Source organism: Artemia sp. Qi Xiang Cuo, chromosome 8 (assembly GCF_049724085.1).
Source record: "Artemia sp. Qi Xiang Cuo chromosome 8, ASM4972408v1, whole genome shotgun sequence".
Taxonomy (NCBI): Eukaryota; Metazoa; Arthropoda; class Branchiopoda; order Anostraca; family Artemiidae; genus Artemia; species Artemia sp. Qi Xiang Cuo.
Window position 1 is genome coordinate 35384624 of NC_142801.1, and position 22667 is coordinate 35407290.

Sequence of the window (22667 nt, forward strand, 5' to 3'; positions counted from 1 at the left end):
ATCTAGCGAATATCCCATTGCTAAATTAAAATATATTGAATTTTATAATATGACATATTTTTGTTGTAAAATCAATAGAAAAATCTCTTATCGCAGAAATTGTAAATTCCATTTACATTATTCATTGGAACACGATAGGATTTACATTACATCCTCTATCGACTCTTAAATGATCATTCTCAGTGACAATCTGAGAGACGTTCTTGACATTAAACTAAATACTCACAATGGGAAAAGTTTCGTTAACGCTCACGTGAATGGTGGTGTTATGGCTACAGCTTATTCGCGTTCTCTCACTTCGGAATCTTCCACATTTCTCTATGAATTCTTTTTTGATATGTTAGAGGTTAGTACTTACAATGTCCCTTTCTTACATGTTCGTGAACGAAAAACAACTCATGAAATTGTTGATCCCTATAATATAAAGCATCTTCAGTATGTTCCTGTAAACACTTCGTATTTGGAACTCTGTCAGTTAACACTAAGAAGTGAATTGGGCGATCCTCTAGCAATAACAGAAGTCTTAGCAGTGATTACATGTCATTTTCGACCCATTGTCGGCGAGAGCACAATCACCTAAAATGAACAATAGAATAATTCCATTTGTCTGTCCCAATATCGATTGCTATGTTGGTGCTTTGAGTCCACGTAAAGTATGCAATGGATTGGACTACTACAAGGGGCGTACTACTATGTCTGGCTATGGTCTTGTTAGCTGGTTTGCTACGCTATTTCGGTCTGCGCTACCCCTTGCCAGAAAATATCTTGTACCTGCTGCATAAAACTTTGCTGCCTCCACCCTACAGAACTGGGGGTCGGGCAAGAATTTCAAGGAGAGTGTTAAGGAAAATATTAGATATTCAGCGAGAGCCGTTGTTGAGCAAATAAAATCTCGACATAAGGGGGAGGGATTGAAAAGGATGCGTTCGCGTCATTCACTCATCAGTCTCCACCCTGGCGGGAAGCGAAGGACATCAACAAGGATTTTCAGGACTAAAACAAGGAAGAACAATAAGCAGAAGAAGAAGAAAAATACATTGTTAGATCAAAGAAGGATTTCTTCTCTTAAGATAAGTTATCTACCCCATAAGGAAGGGTATCCATCAATTACTTCCCCATTAAGTCTAATCAATGCTGAAAATGTTGATATCAGTTTCAAGTATGGCTACTATGGACAGTTATATCCCCAACAGCCCCTCTCCGAAAATATACACTTTCAAATATTTTCCAATGAAGACTATTTCATTGATTTGTCGTCAACATTAATTGATTTAAATGAGGCGGTGAAGAAAAAGTCAAATAATGCAACTCCAAGTACTGCCGTTGGTCTATCCTATGAAAATTGTATTCTACATAGTCTGATCAAACAAACTAATGTATTTATTAAGTGTACTTTGGTTAGCACTAGCAATAACTTATCCAAATATGCAAACTACCTACAATTAATGAAGAAGACACCAAAAGCATACGGGGATTTGAGAGAACAGTCATTGGGCTATGAATATCGATCAAGCGTTGATACTGACGGCGAGTTGACTACTGTAGTGACCCAAGTATTATCTGGTTGGAAAATTAAATCATGAGATATTCAGTACATCCCAATAGTTACCCCCCAATGTCAAGATTGACATAAAGTTACAGATGGCCCCATCGAATTTTATTTTGAGAAAAAAAACTTCCTGCAGCACCCGATGCAAATGTCATTATCACATCGGCAATTCTCCACGTCCGAAAACAACAGGTTATGAGCTCTGTTGCATTGGCAGTGGAAAAGTTAAGAGCCAATGGTAACAACATTAAACTTCTTGTCCCCAATACGATCACCGAAAACGTCACATTGCTACCGGCTCTCGTATCTACAGCGATTCATCATTTATCAATGGAGAAATCCCATCAAAATTGGCATTGCTCTTTTTAAAGAGTGACAGTTATGTTGGATCCCGTACTGAATGTCCCCATGGCTTTAGTTTTGTCGATCTATCCAGCATCGTGTGCAAAATGAATGGTATTCCACTGTACACTATATCATTTGGCAAAAATCCTATAGAACTCTGTACGAGTTGACCATGCAATCCAGGCATGGTCAATTGTTTGGGACTTGTCGGGGACTCAGGATATGAGCATAGTACGAACAGGGAATGTACGTTTAGAGTGTACATTTGCCAATGCTCTGACTGAGAGTATCACGCTAATATCACTGAGTCAATTTGAAACCTATTGGTAAATCCAGTTCGAAGGTAGTGTTCTCCTAGACCTAACACCATGAGAACAAACCGAATATTCAACATATTTAGTATGGATCCATACTTTTCCCAGTACAACTGCTAGTGTATACCTTCGGACTTTATTGAAAAAATTACGAGTGTTAACAATACCCTAATCATTGTTAATAGCAGTCAATCGACTTTGACGACCGGTCATTGGCTATACATCTTTCAAACATCGAAGAATATTGAATTTTTTGATCCTCTTGGCCTATCGTATAAATTCTAATGCCATAAATCAGCAACTTTATTGAAAGCAGTGGGAAAACCATTATTCAAAATCAACGAAGAGTACAAGATTTAACGACTAAGACATGTGGCTTTCATGCACTACTCTTTTTCATGTTCAGATGTCGTGGCTACACCTACAAGCTGTTTCTTGACTTCTACGTTGACTTCCCTTGATTGAACGACTTTCTAGTGGAAAATATACTTACAAGCGTATTTAATATTGATTTTAATGCCCTACGAATAAAATGTTCCAAAAATGTATGTGAAATTGTTTATTAATAAAAATTTATATGATAAAACGACTTTTCTACTCTTTAGATTTCATCTTCTACTAGGTATAGGTATTTGTCGACAACAACTAGTGCAGGTAGATTATCTGAATTCACAGTGTACTGATCCTGATGTACTGCAATGTCAGGGTCACATTTTCTACAATAGAGTGTGACTTCACTCTTGTCATGTCTCTTTGTATAGTCAATGATACTATTCTCATTCATTCTATAGAATTCACATGTTTCAATTTGCTTATTTGAACCAATTTCACATACAGTGTCCTCAAGTGTCGAATCACATTCCGTCACAACCAAATAAAAATCAGTGGGCTTATAATCATAAGACCCATTGTCTTCACAACGATGACGTAGAAATCATATTCTTTTGTTGTTCCAACAGTTGAATCGCTGACCCGGCTCCTCCTCCCAGAACAATCTAAAACCACGACGATACCAATCTCGTAGCAATAAACTAAAATCACGCTTAGGATTCTATCAAATCATACCTGGATATGTATTCTCCCACTGATTACATTTATCACAATGGCAATTGGAGTATCGGTGGCCTCTAGGATGAGAGTCACACACCTCTTCAAGACAGGGATTGCAACCTTTAATTTGTACAGCATATCCTCTATGCAATTTACACGGGTTGCGTAATCTACACTTTTCATCATACTCATCAATCATTGTGCAATTCTCGCATGATGACCAGCTTCCCTGTGTGTACTACATAGCGGCCATGAATAGATTATTTTTTCATGTGTTAACACTGTAACTGCGACAATGAATCTAAGCTAGCAACGACAAAAATTGTCTGAGAGAGAGAGGAGTAAATTATCCATGAGCACCATCTTTCTCATGAGCAAAAAGTCCTATATTTCTAAACTAATGTTTAAAAGCATATCCACAATATCATTTTGCCGTGTCGTGATCAATATATCAATAAATTGTGTAAATGCATTTGGACCACGATGTAGAAGCTTCATACAATAGTCTAATGATGGAGAATCAGTTTTCATTATATCGACAAGCATTCCCCAAGAATATATCTTCCTTTGCATGGACAACTCTAGAAAATCCTCCTCTAGAATCAAATGTTATCCCATAAGCACCAGATCCCTCATGATTCGTTTTTTCTCAAATCTAAACATTTTTTTTTAGTCCTAACGCTCTCACAACAAACTTCAGACTAACCAGAATTTTTCTAATCCAAAAAATATACGCCAGTCTACTATAGAAAGAAAAATACCTTTGATTTAGAAACAATTTTATTGAACATAATTACAATAATAATATTCACTGATGCATTTTGTTCTCATCAATTTATTTCGATAGGACATCTAATGCTGACCGAAGTTTATTTATATGGAGAATATTCACTTTTCCAGCAAAACATAGTTGCTCCTCCTGCTTAAACTTGCTTGATGATATCACGTATCTAGCATACATGCTATCCCATTCAAGGCATTGTCAACAGCCGCATTGGCTATTCCGATATCGTTGCTCCTACTGTCGGCTTCATTAGTGATCCCCAATAATATAAATGTACCAGTAATTTTTTCTCCACTAACATGCTCTCAAATAGACTATTCTCTCTGAATTCAATTCTCCTACTAATATGAATTGTAGTGAAAATCATTCCTTTTATTCAAACCAAAACCACAAATCAAGTTATCATATATTGAACAAGCATCGTTGCCTCTGATTGGCTCATAAAAATGCCCACGTCAAACGATACATCCATTGTGCAATTCTTATCAAAAACAAAAAACCTTGCCAACTTTTAAAATGTTCACGCGTAAGTCTAATGTCTCAGGCATGGGTTTTTCTTGCGCAATTCCAATGTATCGTTCATATTGTATACACTATTATCTTGTACCTTTTGCATGTATGGTTGAATGTAGGGTTGAAAGCTTTATATAACTTACTACTGGTGAGCTAATATCAAAACCTGCATTAATTCAAAAACGTTCAAAAATTAAATAAAAAAACAAGTTTTTTTAACTGAAAGTAAGGAACGATGTTAAAACTTAAAACGAATAGAAATTATTCCGTATTAGAAAGGGGCTGTCCCCTCCTCAACGCCCGCTCTTTACGCTAAAGTTTGACTTTCTCACAAATCTATTTTTTTTAAACAATAAAAAACTTTAGCGTAAAGAGCGAGGCGTTGAGGAGGGGACAGCCCCTTTCATATATGGAATAATTTCTTTTCGTTTTAAGTTTTAACGTCGTTCCTTACTTTCAGTTAAAAAACTTTTTTTTTTATTTAATTTGTAAGAAAAAATAGATATAAAAATTAGCCTTTAAATAAACCCTTTAACGTTCCGTGATCTTCCAAAGCCACGCTAGCGGAGAAGAGAAAATAAGGAAAAAAGAGGGCAAAAAGGGGAAAGGTGGAAAAAGATATCTACCATGATTAGAAAGAAAGCTCTGGTTACAGCAACAAAGAATGTTTTAGAAATGAGCATAAGCCTGCTGTGAAATGTGTTCTCGAAGCATGTATTTGATTTAAGTTAGCCATTCAGTGTCTTTTTTGGATTCGTTACCATAAGGATAAGTACAAATATAAACTGTTGGAGTAAAAATTTAAAACATGACTAATTTAAAATTTTTGTGCAATGTTTAATTTTCATAAATATCCAAATAAAAAATCTTTGTCAAAATATAATTTGGTCAAATGACATAATTCTTAACGAAAGGGTCAAGTGACCTTTTCAAGAGTGAAGTTACTGTAGTTGGAATGATTTTTACACAACGATTAAATGTGGCGTAATACTGCAATATGTCACAACGTGATGTAAAGGTTGTTAAATTTTAATCAATCGGGTGACAAATAAAAACTCAAACACATATGCTTGGTTAACTGAGCATGCTTATGCATTCTTTTACTTACCTTTTCCTTAAAACTAAAAAAAAAACGGTTTGTAGGAATGCGGTATAGCCGGTGAAGCAACGAATAAGCTTAAAGCATCGAATTTTTGGTGCATGCAGATGCTCAGTTCCAAGAACTGAAAGACACAACACTCATGCTGAAAACAAGCAGCGGAAAAGTTCGTACTTGTCAAATAAATTAAATAGAGTATTAACATCTAAAACGTGTCAGCTAAATCAAGCTATGTACTTGGAAAATCTAGAATCCAACTAAATGTTGGATTTTAGATCCACAATTTTGTATTTATCACAATTTTGTATATTATCACTTTCTTTTCAAAATCGTAAAAATTAACCCACCTTCTTTGTTAATGTGCTTACAAGGAGTTACACAATGAATTAGCTTTTATGGGTTATTTTGTAATTCTTACAAAATCAAATATTCTGTTATTTCCTTGCAGGTAATAAGATCACCTGTAATTTCTTGTTACCGAAAATTTCTTATTCTATTACCTGTAAAGGAATGGCGTGAGAACTTCAGGATACTAACAAAGAAATAGAAATTTAACAAAGTATTGAGCTAAATTTTAATTAATTTTTCGGCCAGGGTGATTCTAATGGTGTACGAAGGCAATTTTTTTGTTACTATGGGCAGGAGCGTCCCGAGCCTCGTTTCATTGGGGGTGGGGATCTTCGTAAATTTTACAGAATCGCTCCCTGATTTATGCCGAATTTTCAGCAGAAATCAAGAATTTTAATAAATTTCTGCCGATTTTGCAAAAGTTCTACGCAAATTTTCGCCTTCGAAGAAAATTTTGCCAAATCCCAAGCAGTTTGGGGGGGGGGTCTCCCCTACCTCTCGGGACACCCCTGACTATAGGTTGTATTCATCTTTTATCATGTTGCAACCGTCCCTGCAACCTCGATTCACCTTACTTATATTTGACCATATCCATAATTTATTGACATTTATTCCTATTTTCTTTGCTTTCTTCCACTTTGTCACTCTTAACAGACAGAAATTTTCTTCCTCGTATTTTTGAAGCACCTCTACATTGTCTTGGGCTTCCTCTTCAATATCGTCCAACTGTATCTTGTACTCTTTTTGCTCATTATTTTCTAATTCCTCCAAAACCGTTGATGGACCCTATGACATCAGTTAGAGGTTGTAATTTTTTGGTTTCCACATCAGAATCCAGTTTTTCAAGTTTAGCGACAAGAATTGGTGGCCTGTAACTTCTATGCTTAATATCAATTATCCCAACAGTCCTTTTAAAACTTTACTTAGATTAAAATGATTTAACCCTGGAATGCATGCAATATAATCTCGTAAAATGACTGTTCTAGTATATCATTTTCTCTTCCTGTTTTTTTGTCAATAGATATTGTCAATAGATAAGTCTGTTGCATCATCATGTCGAACCTATGGTTATTTCCTAGTTATGGTTATTTCAAAGGGAATCAAACAGCAAAAGCCGTTAAATATGCCACCATAACCCTGAGAGGCAACTTTTCAAAAAAAGCTTGTGCTATACTTGCATACGAAAATACATTTCTAGTAAAAATATATTTTATTTTAAACATGGTTTTCGCTAATTACAAAGGCACGTGGATATAGCCATTTCCTTTAAAATGAGAACTTAAGCAGCTCTTTATGATGTTCTAGTGCCCAGCTAGCTGCGGAGGGGAAGAAACTGAAAAAAACACATTTGATACAGAATATCGTGGTTTCAGCCACTTTCCTTGTTTTACAAGCCAATCGGTTTTCCTTATTGTTCAAGGCAAGAGACTGTAAGTCCCATTGAAAGAGTGTTTCAGCCAAGATGGATCCAATGATGTACTTTTTGTTTCGTTCTGACACCATTTTTAGTGGCGTCAGACTGATTTTTGTTACAATGGGACGTGTTCGTCTTTTACTAGGTTGCAGCTACCGCTGCATTCACGATTGCAAAGTCTTGATCTTTATTACTGGGTGCCCTAAGATCCACTTCTTTAGATCGTTTCAGTGTTATATAAGATTACTAGTAATTTAGTTAAATGTATGTCACACACAGAACAAATCCCTTGAATTTCTTTTAGAAAGTTTTAGTAAGAACGTACCATAATGTCACCAGTTTTACCCAAGTCGCTCCTTAAAGTAATGAAAAAATAACAGATTCATTGGTGTTAGCTGTTTACTATGTCAAAAAACAAACAATAGAAGAATTTCTTAAGTTTGTGGATTTAGTCAAACAGGGGACGAAATTTCTTCTAAAAGTGCGTAACCAGCACCTCCATTCAGTGGGCTGTGAGACTGTAAATTGTTCCATTAGGTCATAGTATTGCTCAACAAATGTTAATTCTGACTTTGACCTACATTAATATTAATTAAATTAATTATCGCTTAAATTTATTGCATTAATTATCGCTTCAACGATCGTTTTTATGATTGTGACATATATCACACACAGGAAAAAGCCTTCGGCTTTTTTTAAGCTGGATATCCTAGAGAGCAGGCCTCAGGGAATTAGGCAGCAGAGTTACTCAAATATGACATCATACCCAATATAACATCATCTTGTAAATGAATATATATTTTTTGCCAAAAACTGTATTTGATTTTAAAAATTATGTTTCGGCACTTGTAAAGCACATGGCTATAGAAATTTCCTTTCAAATGAGCCCTTAAATAAATCTCAATAATCTGTGTTCTGCTTGCGGTAAAAAAAAAATGATATATCACTGCTACCTAGGCAAAAAGTGATTTTCCTTGTTGTTCAAGTCACGGAGCTATAATCTTCCCGTGATGAGTAATCTGCAATGGCAGTTCCAATGATATACTTTTGTTTTGAACCGACGCTATTTTCAAGGGGTATCATCCTATTTATCGAAATTCCCATAAGTTTATTTTCGGAATAAACTTTCCTGTTTGTAGCTATAACTCCAAACTAGTAAAGAACGAACCAGGGCCCATATTAACTGAAAATTTATAAACAATAAACAAGAAACCCTCGAAAATGGTGTTTGACTGAGACAAGAAGTAGCCAACACAATTGAAATTGATATTGCCGACAACCATATAAAGGAAACTTACAGACCCCTGGCTTAAACAACAAGCCAGGGGTCTTAAACGCCCCTGCTACAACAGGGGCGTAATTTTCTATGGAACACGGGAGAGGGCTACTGCTTCCCCCTGAAATTTAGTATCTTCCAAAATCTTGTCGAAACTAAGTTAGGCCGACATAATTCAAGCATCCACAGAAGAAGATCAGTTTTCTTTAGCATCCTGTGCCTTTATGGTAGGTCTGTTGTATGGCTCATTTTTTATTCTTCACGGTTATTTTCACTTGGCTTGGGATAATTGGCTCCAATCATTCCCCCCCCCCCGCTCCCCTAGTATTTTGACGAAATTACGCCACTAATGGGAAGCAATTATGTGTTTTTTCGTTTTTTTGTCACCACTAGCGGGGAATTGGAACATTATAGAGAGCTGTTTAAGAGCTCATTTGAAAGAAAGTTGCAATATCTACGTGTTTTTACGTAATCACTATTTAGAATAATAAAAATGTTAGTAGGTATTTCTGAATCAACTACAAATGTCAGATTTTCATGGGAGTGTTGTTTTTTTTAACGCGTTTTTAAGTTTCAGTTACCATGGACCTTGTTTTGTTCTTTATTAGCTTTTGTAACTGCAAAAAAGATAGCTATAGCTAAATATCATACTGTTTTATACTTGGTCTTATAAGCAAAAACTAGATAATAAGTCATTCATCCATTCCTTGCTCGTTGCACTCATGCAAAAGGTAGAAGTTTATAGGGGTATTACGCTTTAAATTTCAGCATGCAAAAGTTTGAACGTATTTCCTCACATGGCCATCTATTTAGTCTTTTACTTTGTTGGTAGTTACGACGGCTCTTGATATTATAGAATGCAAATTTATTGTCGGAGCATTAGATGATGTTAACTTTGTAGCTAAATTAAGCATTTTTTAAGATATGACATTTTGCATACGTCAGTTGATTTGAATTGTCATTTTTTTTAGAAGAAGGATAAATATCTCATAGACACGGCTGTCATAATTAATTATTGGGAATGAGAATCTCGAGGCTTATCGGCAAAAAAAAAACATAAAAATTTTGTGATTATGATTTACACTTAAAACTTTAAAAAACGAACTTTATAATTCTACTGCCGTCTAAAGCTTTTACCATTTCAATTCCGGAAAAAAGTTTGACCGAGCCTCATGTTCAAAGGTTAAAAGATTTTATCATCCTTCATTTTCCAGGTTAGAACAAATTCATCATAAAGGCTGCTGGAAAATGTTTAGAACAATGAAATAAAATAAGTGAAAGTTGTCAGTATGCTATAGAAGTAGTTAATACGTGATGTTACGTAGCAATCTTGTTCTCTTTTACTTTTAGAGGGGAAATTAATCAACCAATCCTAAACTTAATTTACCAAAGGCTTAGTAATTTAATTTATTGTTCCATGCACCTTTTCCTGGACATACTGTGTCACAGAAATCTTGAGTCCAGGAGAGGAGCCAAATTTCAGAGAAGAGAATCTTATCAGTTGCTGTGTGTCAACCGAAAGATGAAACATCTGGTGTAACAGTAGAGTATAGAGATTATTTTAAGCATGCTGCCTAGTACACTGGACTAAAGTTATAGTTGAACCTCAAACTTTTTAGCTTATATTCCACGACATTTTTGCCCTTTGACATGTTTTCAGCGTGGTGGGCTTAAAATTACACGATATTCTATTTTAAAACATGCATATATTTAAGTCCGTGGATATTTTAACATCCATGAAGGAGCAGCGTTATGCTGTTTCAAATGATCTAATTGTTTCGTTTCCGTACAAATGCAGCTGCAACATGGTTTAATTCCTTGATAGTAAAATCTTTTAAATATTGTATTTTGTTTCTCCAGAAGGAGATTATTTTAAGCATTGTCTTTTTATACAATAGGTTCTAACAAGGATTAATTCATGCAGGGGAAAGATCCATGCCTTGCAAACGCAGTCCGCATTCCTACTTACCAATTTCAACCACATGTTGGTAATGAGAAGTTGATTCTTCTCGTCCTTAAAAGGCAAAATAAAAAAGAGAGCATTACAAATTTAATAGCGACATTGATAAGGACGTACAACATAAGGTGGCTAAAGAATTTTATTGTGCCCACATTTAGTATACACACTTACCATTTGAAGCCACACATTTGTCGTCAGTATCTGGTTCTTTTCATCCTTAACACCAAAAAAGAGAACACCAATTATGGTTAAATCACTGCTTGGTTCACGGTTACAACCAGAAGAAGAATTTTTGGAATCTACCTTCGCACAGAATGATAGTCTACACGTAAGGCCTTATTCCACCTCTATGAAAACTGTCCAAAAATTTATAAACGGTATTTTTCCAATGCAAAATGAGATAAGTAATACTAGCTAATTCTTTTCAAGATGTATTAAGAAAAATATAAGCGAAAAAAAAACAAATACGAGCTACAGCCCTTATTTACATATTGTCTGGAATACACTGGCTTACTACCCCTATCAACTGCTTTGAACTTTTTCATTGCCCTCTTCAATATCTGTTAGGCTAACAGCAGCAGAGTCTGTTTTCAACTGTTAAAAAAACTGTTCAACTGTAGTAATTTAGTGTTGTTTCAAACATGTGAAACAGCTTTGGTTGTATCAAAATATTAAACAAAATATTCACTTTGTGGATAAACTTTATCTCTGTTAAAATCACACGACATCATAATTCAAAAACTTGAAGCCATTCTACCCCGAATAAGTCTCTGCTTGTCTCATTATACAGTAGGTTATATTAGAATCGTTAAACAAATTCGAAACTTTTAGGAAAAGTTTTTTTTTGGTAGGAATGAGAAGGGGCCTTAAGTTTTTTTGCTGGGAGAGGGTGGCATCTGTTTTGCGGTCCTTATAAAAGACATACACTATTGGTACCAGCCAAAGAGTATATAAATTTTGTGGTGGTGGTACTTTTCGTCTCCCAATAAACAATTCGTGGTAACGAACTGTAAGTAAGGAGCGACCCGGCTCAATAGCATCTGAAACACTTAAAAACGGAATTTTGATACCAATATGTACATCAAAAGAATCAGATTTTAATGTCGATTTCAAATATATAAGTTTCATCACGTTTATTCCTACTCATCAAAAGTTACGTGCCTGAGAAAATTTGCCTGATTTTCAAAAAAAGGGGGAAACACTCCCTAAAAGTTGTAGAACCTTAATTAAAATCACACCATCAAATTAAGCGTATCAGAGAACCCTACTGTAGAGGTTTCAAGCTTCTATCTGCAAAAATGTGAAATTTTGCATTTTTTGCCAGAAGAAAGATCTGGGATGTGTGTTTATTTGGGTTTTTTTTGTTTTTTTTCCAGGGGTGATCGTATCGACTCAGTGGTCCTAAAATATCGTGAGAGGGCTCATTCGAACGGAAATTAAAATTTCTAGTGCCCTTTTTAAGTGACAAAAAAGGAGGGCAACTAGAACCCCTCCCACGCTCATTTTTTCTCAAAGTCACCCGATCAAAATTTTGAGATAGACATTTTGTTCAGCATGGTCGAAAATATTATAACTATGTTTTTTAGGATAGCTTAATCCCCCAAGGTCCCCGGGGGGAGGGCTGAAAGTTATGAACTTTACCCAATGTTTCCATATAGTATTGGTTATTGGGAAGTATACAGACGTTATCAGTTTTTTTTTTGGTAGGAGGGGTGGGGGTGGGTCGGGGGTTATGTGGGGGGATCTTTCCATGGATGAATTTTTCATGTGGGAAGGGACATTGCTGCGAAGAGGGCACCGGATTTTCCAGCATTATTTAAAAAACGATCAGAAATTAAATAAAAATCAAGTTTTTCAACTGAAAGTAAGGAGCAACATCAAAACTTAAAACGACAAGAAATTATTAAGTTTATGACTGGGTTCGCCCCCTAGTCAATACCTCGCTCTTTAAGTCAAAGATTCTTTTCAATACCTTCATAAGACCTATTTATTCTAATTAACGGCCTTTGTGATTAAGGGGTCATTTTTAAAGAATTGGAACAAAATTTGAACTTTAGCATAAAGAGCGAGGTATTGACTAGGGGAAGAACCCCCTAATACGTATTAAAAACATATGAATATAGAAGCTTGTTACGTATGTTAATTTGTAAGTTACGTATATTTATTACTAATAAAAACGTTCGTATAATATGCAAATTTTGTTTTAATTATTGATCTACGGTGGGCCAAAATCAAAACCTGCATTTGTTCAAAATGTTCAAAAATTTAATGAAAAAAATAAGTTTTTTTTTACTGAAAATAAAGAGTGACAATAGTATTATAAACGAAGAGAAATTATTCCTTATATGAAAGGGGCTATCCCCTCCTCAACGTATCGCTCTTCGCGCTAAAGTTCTTTTTCTCACAACTCTATGACTCTTTCTCACAACTCTATTTTTTTTTTTAACAATAAAAACTTTAGCGTAAAGAGCGATAGTTGAGGAGGGGACAGCCCCTTTCATACACGGAATAGTTTCTGCTTGTTTATAGTTTTATTGTCGCTCCTTACTTTCAGTTAAAAAAACTTGTTTTTTTTATTTAATAACAAATGGAAACTACTATAGAATGACAAATCAAAAATATTTTGGGTAGTGAATAACTCAAGGTCTGTATCGTATAAAGTCACAAGATCATGCCTGTGCACCACCTGAGTGAGCGAAGGGAAGCGACAAGAAGCCAGCAAGCCTGCTTCACGGACCTTTTAGCCAGTTTTAAATAAAACCTTATGCTGTGATTAAATAAAAAAAAAAGTTCTTTCAACTGAAAGTAGGGAGCAACATAAAAACTTGGAACAAACAAAAACTATTACGTATAAGAGCTCGTATACCTCGCTCATTAAGCTAAATTGTCCAGGGTTAACTGTCCTGGGTCAATTTTCGCCAGTTTTGAATTGTCCAGAGCATACATCCATGGGGAGGAGGCATTTTTCCGTGGAGGTGGAGCCAGAGTTCCTGGTATTTTTTAAAGAATAATCATATATTAAATAAAAAAAAAACAAGTTTTTTCAACCGAAAGTAAGGAGCAACATAAAAACTTAGAACGAACAAAATTTTTTGCGTATATCCGGGAGTTGCTCCTCCTCAACACCTCGCTCTTTGCGCTAAAGCTTCTTACTACTTTTAGAGATTAATTAAAAAAACTTTTTCCGCAAAATAAGTTTTTCAAAGAAAAGTAAAGAACTCCATTAAACAATAAATGAGCAAAAATAAATCAAATAATCTACCAAGCGTGAAACAACCACAAATCAGCATCGATAAGTAAATGAAACCCAAAACGAACAGAAATTACAATGAATAACCGATTCAAACTTAAAACGAGCAGAAAGTAAGATAAGTTGGGCAAAGCCCCCTATGCCTTCAAAAATTTGCACTTTACTGAAAAAATATAAATGTTTTTACTTTTATAACTTTAATAAATCAAACAATATTAACATTTTGATTACTAAATATCAGTATGTGTATATTAAACTGACAATACACAGTCAATTGTATTTTTTCAGTAAAGTGCGAACTTTGTTCTGGCCTTCGGAAGGCATGGGGGTTTCGCATCTAATTTATATTAATTTCTGCTCGTTTTCACTATGACTCGATTATTTATTTTAATTTCTCTTCGTTTCGGGTTTCATTTATCTATCGATGGTGATTTTTGGTAGTTTCACGCTTGGTAGATTATTTGATTTTATTTTTGCTCATTTTTGGTTTAACGGAGTTCTTTACTTTTCTTTGAAAAATTTATTTTGTGGAAAATATTTTTTTAATTAATTTCTGTTCGTTTTATATTGACATAGTCTTTTCAGGGAAAAAGAAAATAATACTTTAAATCCTTTCGTTTTTTTAGACTTTATAGTTTGGCCTGCTATTTGTATGCTGGAGAAAAAATTTCAGCAATTTTTAACAGCATACACCCTTTTAAAAATCTGGACACTTTCATACCTCCTCTAGTTGACCTGAAATGGAAAACTTGATACCATTCGCAAAAAAATCTGTTTACTTTCTTTGATAGCTCGGAGACACTTATGCTATTTTGATTTGGTTAAAATTTAAGAGCAGAAGTTGCCCCGAAAGTTTGAACATAATACCCTCAATCGTTCTTGGGATACTGCTGAGATGCCTTATTGGGAAGTGGCATTATCACAGTGCATTTTGATTTTATCTTAAGGCAACATTTAGTTTTTAAACATAATGGGCAAATGTGGGAGGGTGGGAGTAGAAGGGGGATTAGTTGCCCTCAAATCACTTTCAACAGTTAAAAAGGGCATCAGACCTTTCTATTTTCAATCGAATGAGCCCTTTTCGAAGTTTCCACGACAAACCTTCGACACGAAGTGCCCTGGTATAAACAACAACAACAACAACAATAATACATTATACCCACATCGATCTTTACTATAAAACTGTCAAGTATAAAACTTCCAAACACTTTCGACTATTAAAAAGGGCACTAGGTCTTTCGATTTCCAATCGAATAAACCCTTTTAGAAACAACAACGCTTTCTATAAACACCTTATATGCCCCCAGGGCATAAATTACGGCCCTTATCCTAAGGGCTGTTAGGGAGGCTACCATCCTGTAAGACCTAATTTTCAGAATTTTCAACTATGTTAAACAAAATGGTCATCTAAAAATTGTGATTGGATGTATTTGGGGAAACGGTGGGCATCAGAGGGGTAATAGTTGCTCTCCAATCACTTTCAACTATCAAAAATAGCACTAACCCTTTCAATTTCCAATCAAATGAGCCCTTTTGAAGTTTCTACGACAACGCTTTCAATAAAAACCTTCTATTCCCCCAGGGGATAACTTACATCCCTTGCCGTGAGTGCTGGGGGGTGTCATTCTAAAAGACCTAATTTCCAGAACTATCTACTACGTTGAACAAAATAGCTATCTGAAAATGTTGATTGAATGTGTTTGGACGAATGTTGGGCGTGAGAGGGGGTTAGATACCCTCCAATCACTTTCGACTTTTACAAAGAGCACTAGCCGTCTCAATTTCCAATTGAATGAGCCCCATTTGAAGTTTTAAGACAACTCTATCTATAAAAACTTTATATGCCCTCAGGGCAGATCTTACAAACTTTGCCCTGGGGGGTTTGTCATTCTTAAATACATAATTTCCGGAACTTTCAACTATGTTGAACAAAATGGCTATCTCTAACATTTGATTGAATGTTTTTGGGGAAAGGGTGGGCGTAAGAGGGGGGTTAATTACTCTCCACTCACTTTGACTATTAAAAAGGGCAATTTCAATTTCCAATCAAATGAGCCCTTTTTGAAATCTCTATAACAACTTTCTATATAAACTTTATATGCCCCCAGGGCATAACTTACAACCCTTGCACTGAGGGCTCAGAAGTTTATCATCCTAAAAGACCTAATTTCAAGAACTTTCAACTACATTGAACAAAACTGATATCTCAAAATCTTGCTTGGATATGTTTCGGAAAATGGTGGGCGTGAGAGGGGCATTAGTTACTCTCCAATCAGTTTGAACTATTGAAAAAGCTCTAACCCTTTCAATTTCCAATTGAATTAGCCATTTTGAAGTTTCTACGCTTTCAATAAAAACCTTATATGCTCCCAGGGCATAACTTACAACCCTTGCCCTGAGGGCTGTGGGGGAGGGGGAGGGGTTGTCATCCTTAAAGACCTAATTCCCAAAACTTTCAATTACGTTGAATAAAATGGGTATCTAAAATATTGATTGGATGTGTTTGGGGAAAAGATGGGCGTGAGAGGGGGGTTAGTTGCCCTTAAATCACTTTCGACTATTAAAAAGAGCACTAGCCCTTTGAATTTCCAATCGAATGAGCCCTTTTTCAAGTTTCTACGACAAAGCTTTCAAAAAAAACCTTATATGCCCCTGGGCATTACTTAAAACCCTTGCCCTGAAGACTGTAGGGGGGAGTGTCCTACTCAAAGGTATAATTTCCTGAACTTTGAACTGCGTGAAACAAAATGGCTATCTCAAAATCTTAATTGGATGTGTTTGAGGAAATGGTGGGCGAGGAAGGGGTGTTAGTTGCTTTCCAATCACTTTCGACTATTAAAAAGGGCACTAGCCATTTCAATTTTCAATTGAATGAGCCCTTTTTGAAGTTCCCACGACAACGCGTTGCATAAAAACCTTATATGCCCCCTGGGCATAATTTACAACCCTGTTTAGGTTTTAAATAATTTAAAACTTTATATGCTTTGAGGGCTGTAGGGGGGGGTGTCATCCTCAAAGACCTAATTTCCAGAACTTAAAACTACGTTGAATAAAATGGGTATCACAAAGTTTTGATCAGATTTGTTTGGGGAAACGGTGTGTGCGAGAGGTGGGTTAGTTGCCCTCTAATCACTTTCAACAACTAAAAAGGGCACTAGCCCTTTAAATTTCCAATCGAATGAGCCTTTTTTGAAGTTTCTACGACAACGCTTCCTATAAAAAACCTTATATGCCCCCAGGGCATAACTTACACCCCTTGTCCTATGGGCTGTGCAAGACTGTCATCCTCAAAAACATATTTTCTATGCGGAAATCAACTACGCTGAACAAAATGGCTGTCTCAAAATGTTGATTGCAGGTGCCTCGGGAAATTATTGCCGTGTAACGAGTGTTTGTTGCCTTACAAACACTTTCGAATGTTAAAAACGGGAAGCGTTACTCCAAATTCCAGTCGAATAAGCCTTTTTTATATTTTCTACAACTACTCCTTTGATACGACGTGCCCTTTTCTAAAGGTAAAAATTATTAAAAAATATATTGTGCCAACATCGTTCTTATATGCCCCAAGGGCATAACATAAAACCCTTGCCCTACGGATTGTGGTGGAGTGTCCTTCTCTTTACTTATTCCCCGTTTCTTGGCTCATTCTCAAGTGTCCCCGTTCTTTACTTAGGCAGCGCGATCGTGCTGTCTATGATTTATACAACAACTTTCTACATGAACCTTATATGCCCCCAGGGCATAACTTATAATCCTTGCACTGAGAGCTCTGAGGGGGTTATCATCCTAAAAGACCTTATTTCCAGAACGTTCAACTACGTTGAACAAAACGGATGTCTCAAAATGTTGATTGGATATGTTTTGTAAAATGGTGGGCGTGAGAGGGGCGTTAGTCGCTATCCAATCACTTTCAAATATTTAAAAAGGCACTTTTTTTAAAAGCCCTTTCAATTCTCAATTGAATAAGCCCTTTTGCAGTTTCTACGACAACGCTTTCAATAAAAACTTTATATGCCCCCAGGGCATAACTTACAACCCTTGCCCTGAGGGCTGTGGGGGGGGAGGTGTTGTCATCCATAAGGACATAATTTCCACAAATTTCAATACGTTGAATAAAATGGCTATATAAAAAATTTGATTGGATGTGTTTTGGGAAAAGGTGGGCGTGACAGGGGGGTTAGTTGCCCTCAAATAACTTTCGACTATTAAAAAGGGTACTATCCCTTTTAATTTCAAATCGAATGAGCCCTTTTTCAAGTTTCTCCGACAAAGATTTCAATAAAAACCTTATATGCCCCCAGGGCATAACTTATAACCCTTGTCCTGAGGGTTGTGGGTGAGTCTCCTCTTCAATAATAAATTTTCTATTTGGAAATCAGCTACGCTGAACAAAATGACTATCTCAAAATTTTTATTGGATGTGTTTGGGGGAATGATGGGGTTTGGGGGGAAGGGGTCTAGTTGCCCTCCAATCACTTTCGACTATTAAAAAGAGCACTAGCACTATGAATTTCCAATCGAATGAGCTTTTTTTGAACGACACCACCTTCTATAAAAACCTTATATGCCCCCAGGGCATAACCTAAAACCCTTACCCTGAGGGCTTTGGGTGAGTTTTCTCCTCAAAAACATATTTTTTATCTGGAAATCAACTACCCTGAACAAAATGGCTATCTAAAAATTTTGATTGGATGTGTTTGGGGGAAAGATGGGCGTGGGGGGGTTAGATGCCCTCCAGTCACTTTCGCCTATTGAAAAGGGCACTAGCCCTTTGAATTTCCAATCGAATGAGACTTTTTTGAAGTTTCTACGAAAACGGCTTCTATAAAAACCTTATGTGTCCCCAGGGCATAACTTAAAACCTTTGCCCTGAGGGTTATGGGGGATTGCCCTCCTCAAAAACATATTTTCTATCTGGAAATCAACTACGCTGAACAAAATCGCTATTTCAAAATTCTGATTGGATATGTTTGGGGGAATGATGGGCGTGGGGGGGGGGGCGAGTTGCCCTCCAATCACTTTTTACGAATAAAAAGGGTACTAGCCCTTGGAATTTCCGATCGAATTAGCCTTTTTTGACGTTGCTACGAAAAAGCCTTCTGTAAAAACCTTATATGCCCCCAGGGCATAACTTAAAACCCTTGCCCTGAGGGTTGTGTGGGAGTGTCCTCCTCAAGAACATATTTTCTATCTGTAAATCAACTACGCTGAACGAAATGGCTATCTTAAAATTTTGATTGGATGTTTTTGTGGGAATGATGGGGGTGGGGGGGGGGCTAGTTGCACTCCAATCACTTTCGACTATTAAAAAGGGCACTAGAACTCTCGATTTCCAATCGAATGAACCCCTTTTGAAGTTTCTACGACCAACCCTTCCATATGAAAGGCCCTGCTCTAAAGGAAAAAATAATAAATGATACACTGTGCCAATATCGTTCTTATATGCCCTCAGGGCAAAACTTAAAACCCTCTCCCCGAGGGTTGTGGGGGAGTGTCCTCCTCAAAAACTTATTTTCTATCAGGAAATCAATTACGCTGAACAAAATGGCTATATCAAAATTTTGATTGGATGTGTTTGGGGAATGATGAGCGTGTGTGGGGGGAGGGGGCTAGTTGCCCTCCAATCACTTTTGACCATTAAAAAGGGCATTAGGCCCTCCAATATCAGTCAAATGAGCCCTTTTCGAAGTTTCTGCGACAACTCCTCCGATACGAAGTACCCGGGTATGGAGGGAAAAAAAACATTGTGCCCACATCGTTCTTTACTTAGGCAGCGCTATCGCGCTGCCTATGAAAGCTTCTTATTGTTCTAATTAAACGAGCCATGTGTTTCAGGAGTTATTTTTTTGAGGAATTGGGACAAAATTCAAACTTTAGCGTAAAGTGCGAGGTGTTGAGGAGTAGAATCCCCCCCCATATACGCAAAAATTTTAAGTCTTAATGTTGATCCTTACTTTCAGTTGAAAAAACTTGTTTTTTTTTTAATTTAATGCCTGATCATTTTTTTAAATAATGCCAGGAAATCTGGCTCTACCTCCACGGAAAAATGCCTCTTCCCCAACGATATATTCTCTGGACAATTCAATTCCGGTAAAAATTGACCCAGGACAATTACCCTTAACATCTCCACGCGTAAAATTGACTCGGCAAAAAGAACGCAAGAAATAAGCAGAATTTCGTATAGCAATTCTGGCAAATTACTTCAGTGTTAAATTCCACCTGAAAATTCAACCCCTGGAAACCTACCTCCCCATGGATAATTCTCCCCATGGAGAATACCCCAGCAGAAAATTTGCCCCCCCCCGAAAAATGTATGCATACTTCCCATTAAAAAATACTATACATAAACAGCGGGCAAATTTTAAAACTTAGACTTCTCCCCATGGGCTGTGGGGGGCCGTGATATCTCCAAAGGCTCAGTTATTCGATCTTTCAACTATGCTGAACAAAATGTCTATCTAAAATTTTGACCGGGTAATTTTGAGAAAAAAGGGGATGGGAGGAGGCCTAGTTGCCCTCCAATCTCTTTGGCCACTTAAGAAGGAACTAGAATTCCACATTTTTGCAGATAGGAGCTGATAGTGTAATTTTCATTAAGAATTTATGACTTTTAGGGGTGTTTCCTTCTTTTTTTCAAAAATAGGACAAACTTTCTAAAACTCGTAGCCTTTGATGGATAAGACTAAACTTATTGAAACTTATATGTATTTGAAATCAGCATAATAAGCCGATTCTCCGTATTTTAGAGTTTCTGTTACTATTAAGCCGGATTGCTCCTTACTTACAGTTCGTTACAAAGAAATGTTTGACATTATAAACTAGAATATCGTTTTGAAACTTTTCACGCTAGTAGAATGCTAATATGGAATTTGCCAAGGCCCCTGTACCAAACAGGTTTCTGGTAGGTATAATATTCTACCGGTCCTATAGGTAAACATTTCTACAGGGCATTACACCTTTTCAAAGAGATTTACGCAATTTACCAGATTTCTAGTTCATGGTATATATGTCTTTTTAGGGTAAGTCCATGTTAGAAAACCAACGCGTCTTGTTTAGTTGTTAATATATATCAAATATTTTGTTGTTGTCACTATTCCAGTTTTTTCCAAACCTGTATTTGCATGTGGTTACTCCACAAACGGTATCCTTTCTGTGTTATTCTGGACCTTGTATACACCTTTTCAAAGAGCTCCCCCGCATTCCGGGCCAACCAGATATGTTTCTAGGCCAACCAGACATGGTCTTATACTTTTGTCAATTTAAACAAGTTTTTCTGACGCAATTTACCAGATTTCTAGTTCATGGTATATATGTCTTTTTAGGGTAAAACCATGTTAAGAAACCAGAGCGTCTTGTTTAGCTGTTAATATATATCAATTATTTTTTTTGTTGTCACTATTTCAGTTTTTTCTAAACCTGTATTTGCATGTGGTTACTCTACATACGATATCCTTTCTGTTTTATTCTGGACCTTGCATAATGTGTTATGAAGGACAAGTTTTTCTGACACAATTTACAGACCAGATTTCTACTTCATATATTTTATTTGATAACTTGATAGGTGATTTGAATAAAAAGATTTCAAATATTCTGTCTATGAAATAGAAGCTAACTCAATTGGCAAAAAGGTACACCATTAACACTATTCTGATCTGATTGAATTGTCGCCGACAATGAGATTTAATCAATGCTAAGCCTATTGTTATTGCAAGAGAGTTACCCAATTTACAGCATAGTGTTAACTGACAGAGTTCCAAATACGAACATTTTGAAAAGCAGACAAAAATCGGACATTATAATCAGAATTATTTGATTAACATTTAAAAAGGGGTAATGAGATATATGATCTGTATAATACACAAGTGATGTTTGATAAGTATTGTCAATTTAAAATATGATCTAACGTCCCCTTCGTCCCCCCCATTTATGAGGGCAGGGAGGGGAGGAGTTAATTTCGGAGGCCCGAAGGAGTTGTTAACTCGGGTAATTTGTTATAAATTTGAAAAATGCCTAAGGACGAATAGGAAATGAATTTTTTTCTTTACATGGTGTTTATTCAATTGAAAGCGAGGATTTCTGTTAAATAAATATTTTTTATATTTTTTACGTTCAATTGAAAGTAATGATTTCTGTTAAATAAATAATTGTTATACCTTTTAAAATAGCTTTACGGGGTTTCAATGAAATGAAATAAATGAATAAAGGTATGTTCTTAGGTATCCACTGTGCGAAGAACCTAACCTCGTCTTCAGGACGCTGATAACCCCCTTCGAATTTAGGACACTTAAACTCTTCTAGATTGAAAAGTGGAATCCTAGGATCACACTTTTTAATTAAAACTTTATCTGTAGTTACATTGCCCTTTACGTAGAGTGCTTCAACCCCGAAAAAGCTGCAAATTTCACTGACTTCCTCCTGAACATTTCTCAGTTCCTGTCCAGCATTTTTAAGTGGTGTAATCACTCTATCATAGAATCCCAGTCTGTTTGTATGACGTAATGTAGTACTCCACAAGCTTTTATCATACTCAAACATGTTATAGTTCACTATCTAATGATAACAGTCAATTTCTTCGAGTTCCATAGACAATAATAAAAATGCACATTCAAATATAGCCCCACAGGATGATTTTTTCAAACTGATAAATTCTGTGTCATTCAGTCCTATCATCTTGGAAGTTATTAATGTAGTTGTTAAGTAGAAAAAAACTTCATCAAACATTTATACCTTCGCTCAAGGATGACTGAAGTTATGACTATGGGGGA

General features: G+C 36.1%; 1 protein-coding gene across 10 annotated transcripts in view; it reads right to left on the reverse strand.

The window, feature by feature from the left end:
- Positions 1-22667, reverse strand: part of nAChRalpha6 (nicotinic acetylcholine receptor alpha6) — a 308906-nt gene that overhangs the window by 180118 nt on the left and 106121 nt on the right. For 4 of the 10 annotated variants that reach the window (XM_089093392.1, XM_089093388.1, XM_089093390.1 and 1 more), the window contains exon 4: positions 10662-10706. The exons of 1 other annotated variant lie outside the window; for it this stretch is intronic. In XM_089093392.1, coding sequence (XP_088949518.1) covers positions 10662-10706 — 45 coding nt within the window. Of the gene's footprint in view, positions 1-10661; positions 10707-10823; positions 10869-22667 lie in introns of all 10 variants that reach the window. 5 more of the 10 variants (XM_089093394.1, XM_089093389.1, XM_089093396.1 and 2 more) reach the window with 2 other exon arrangements.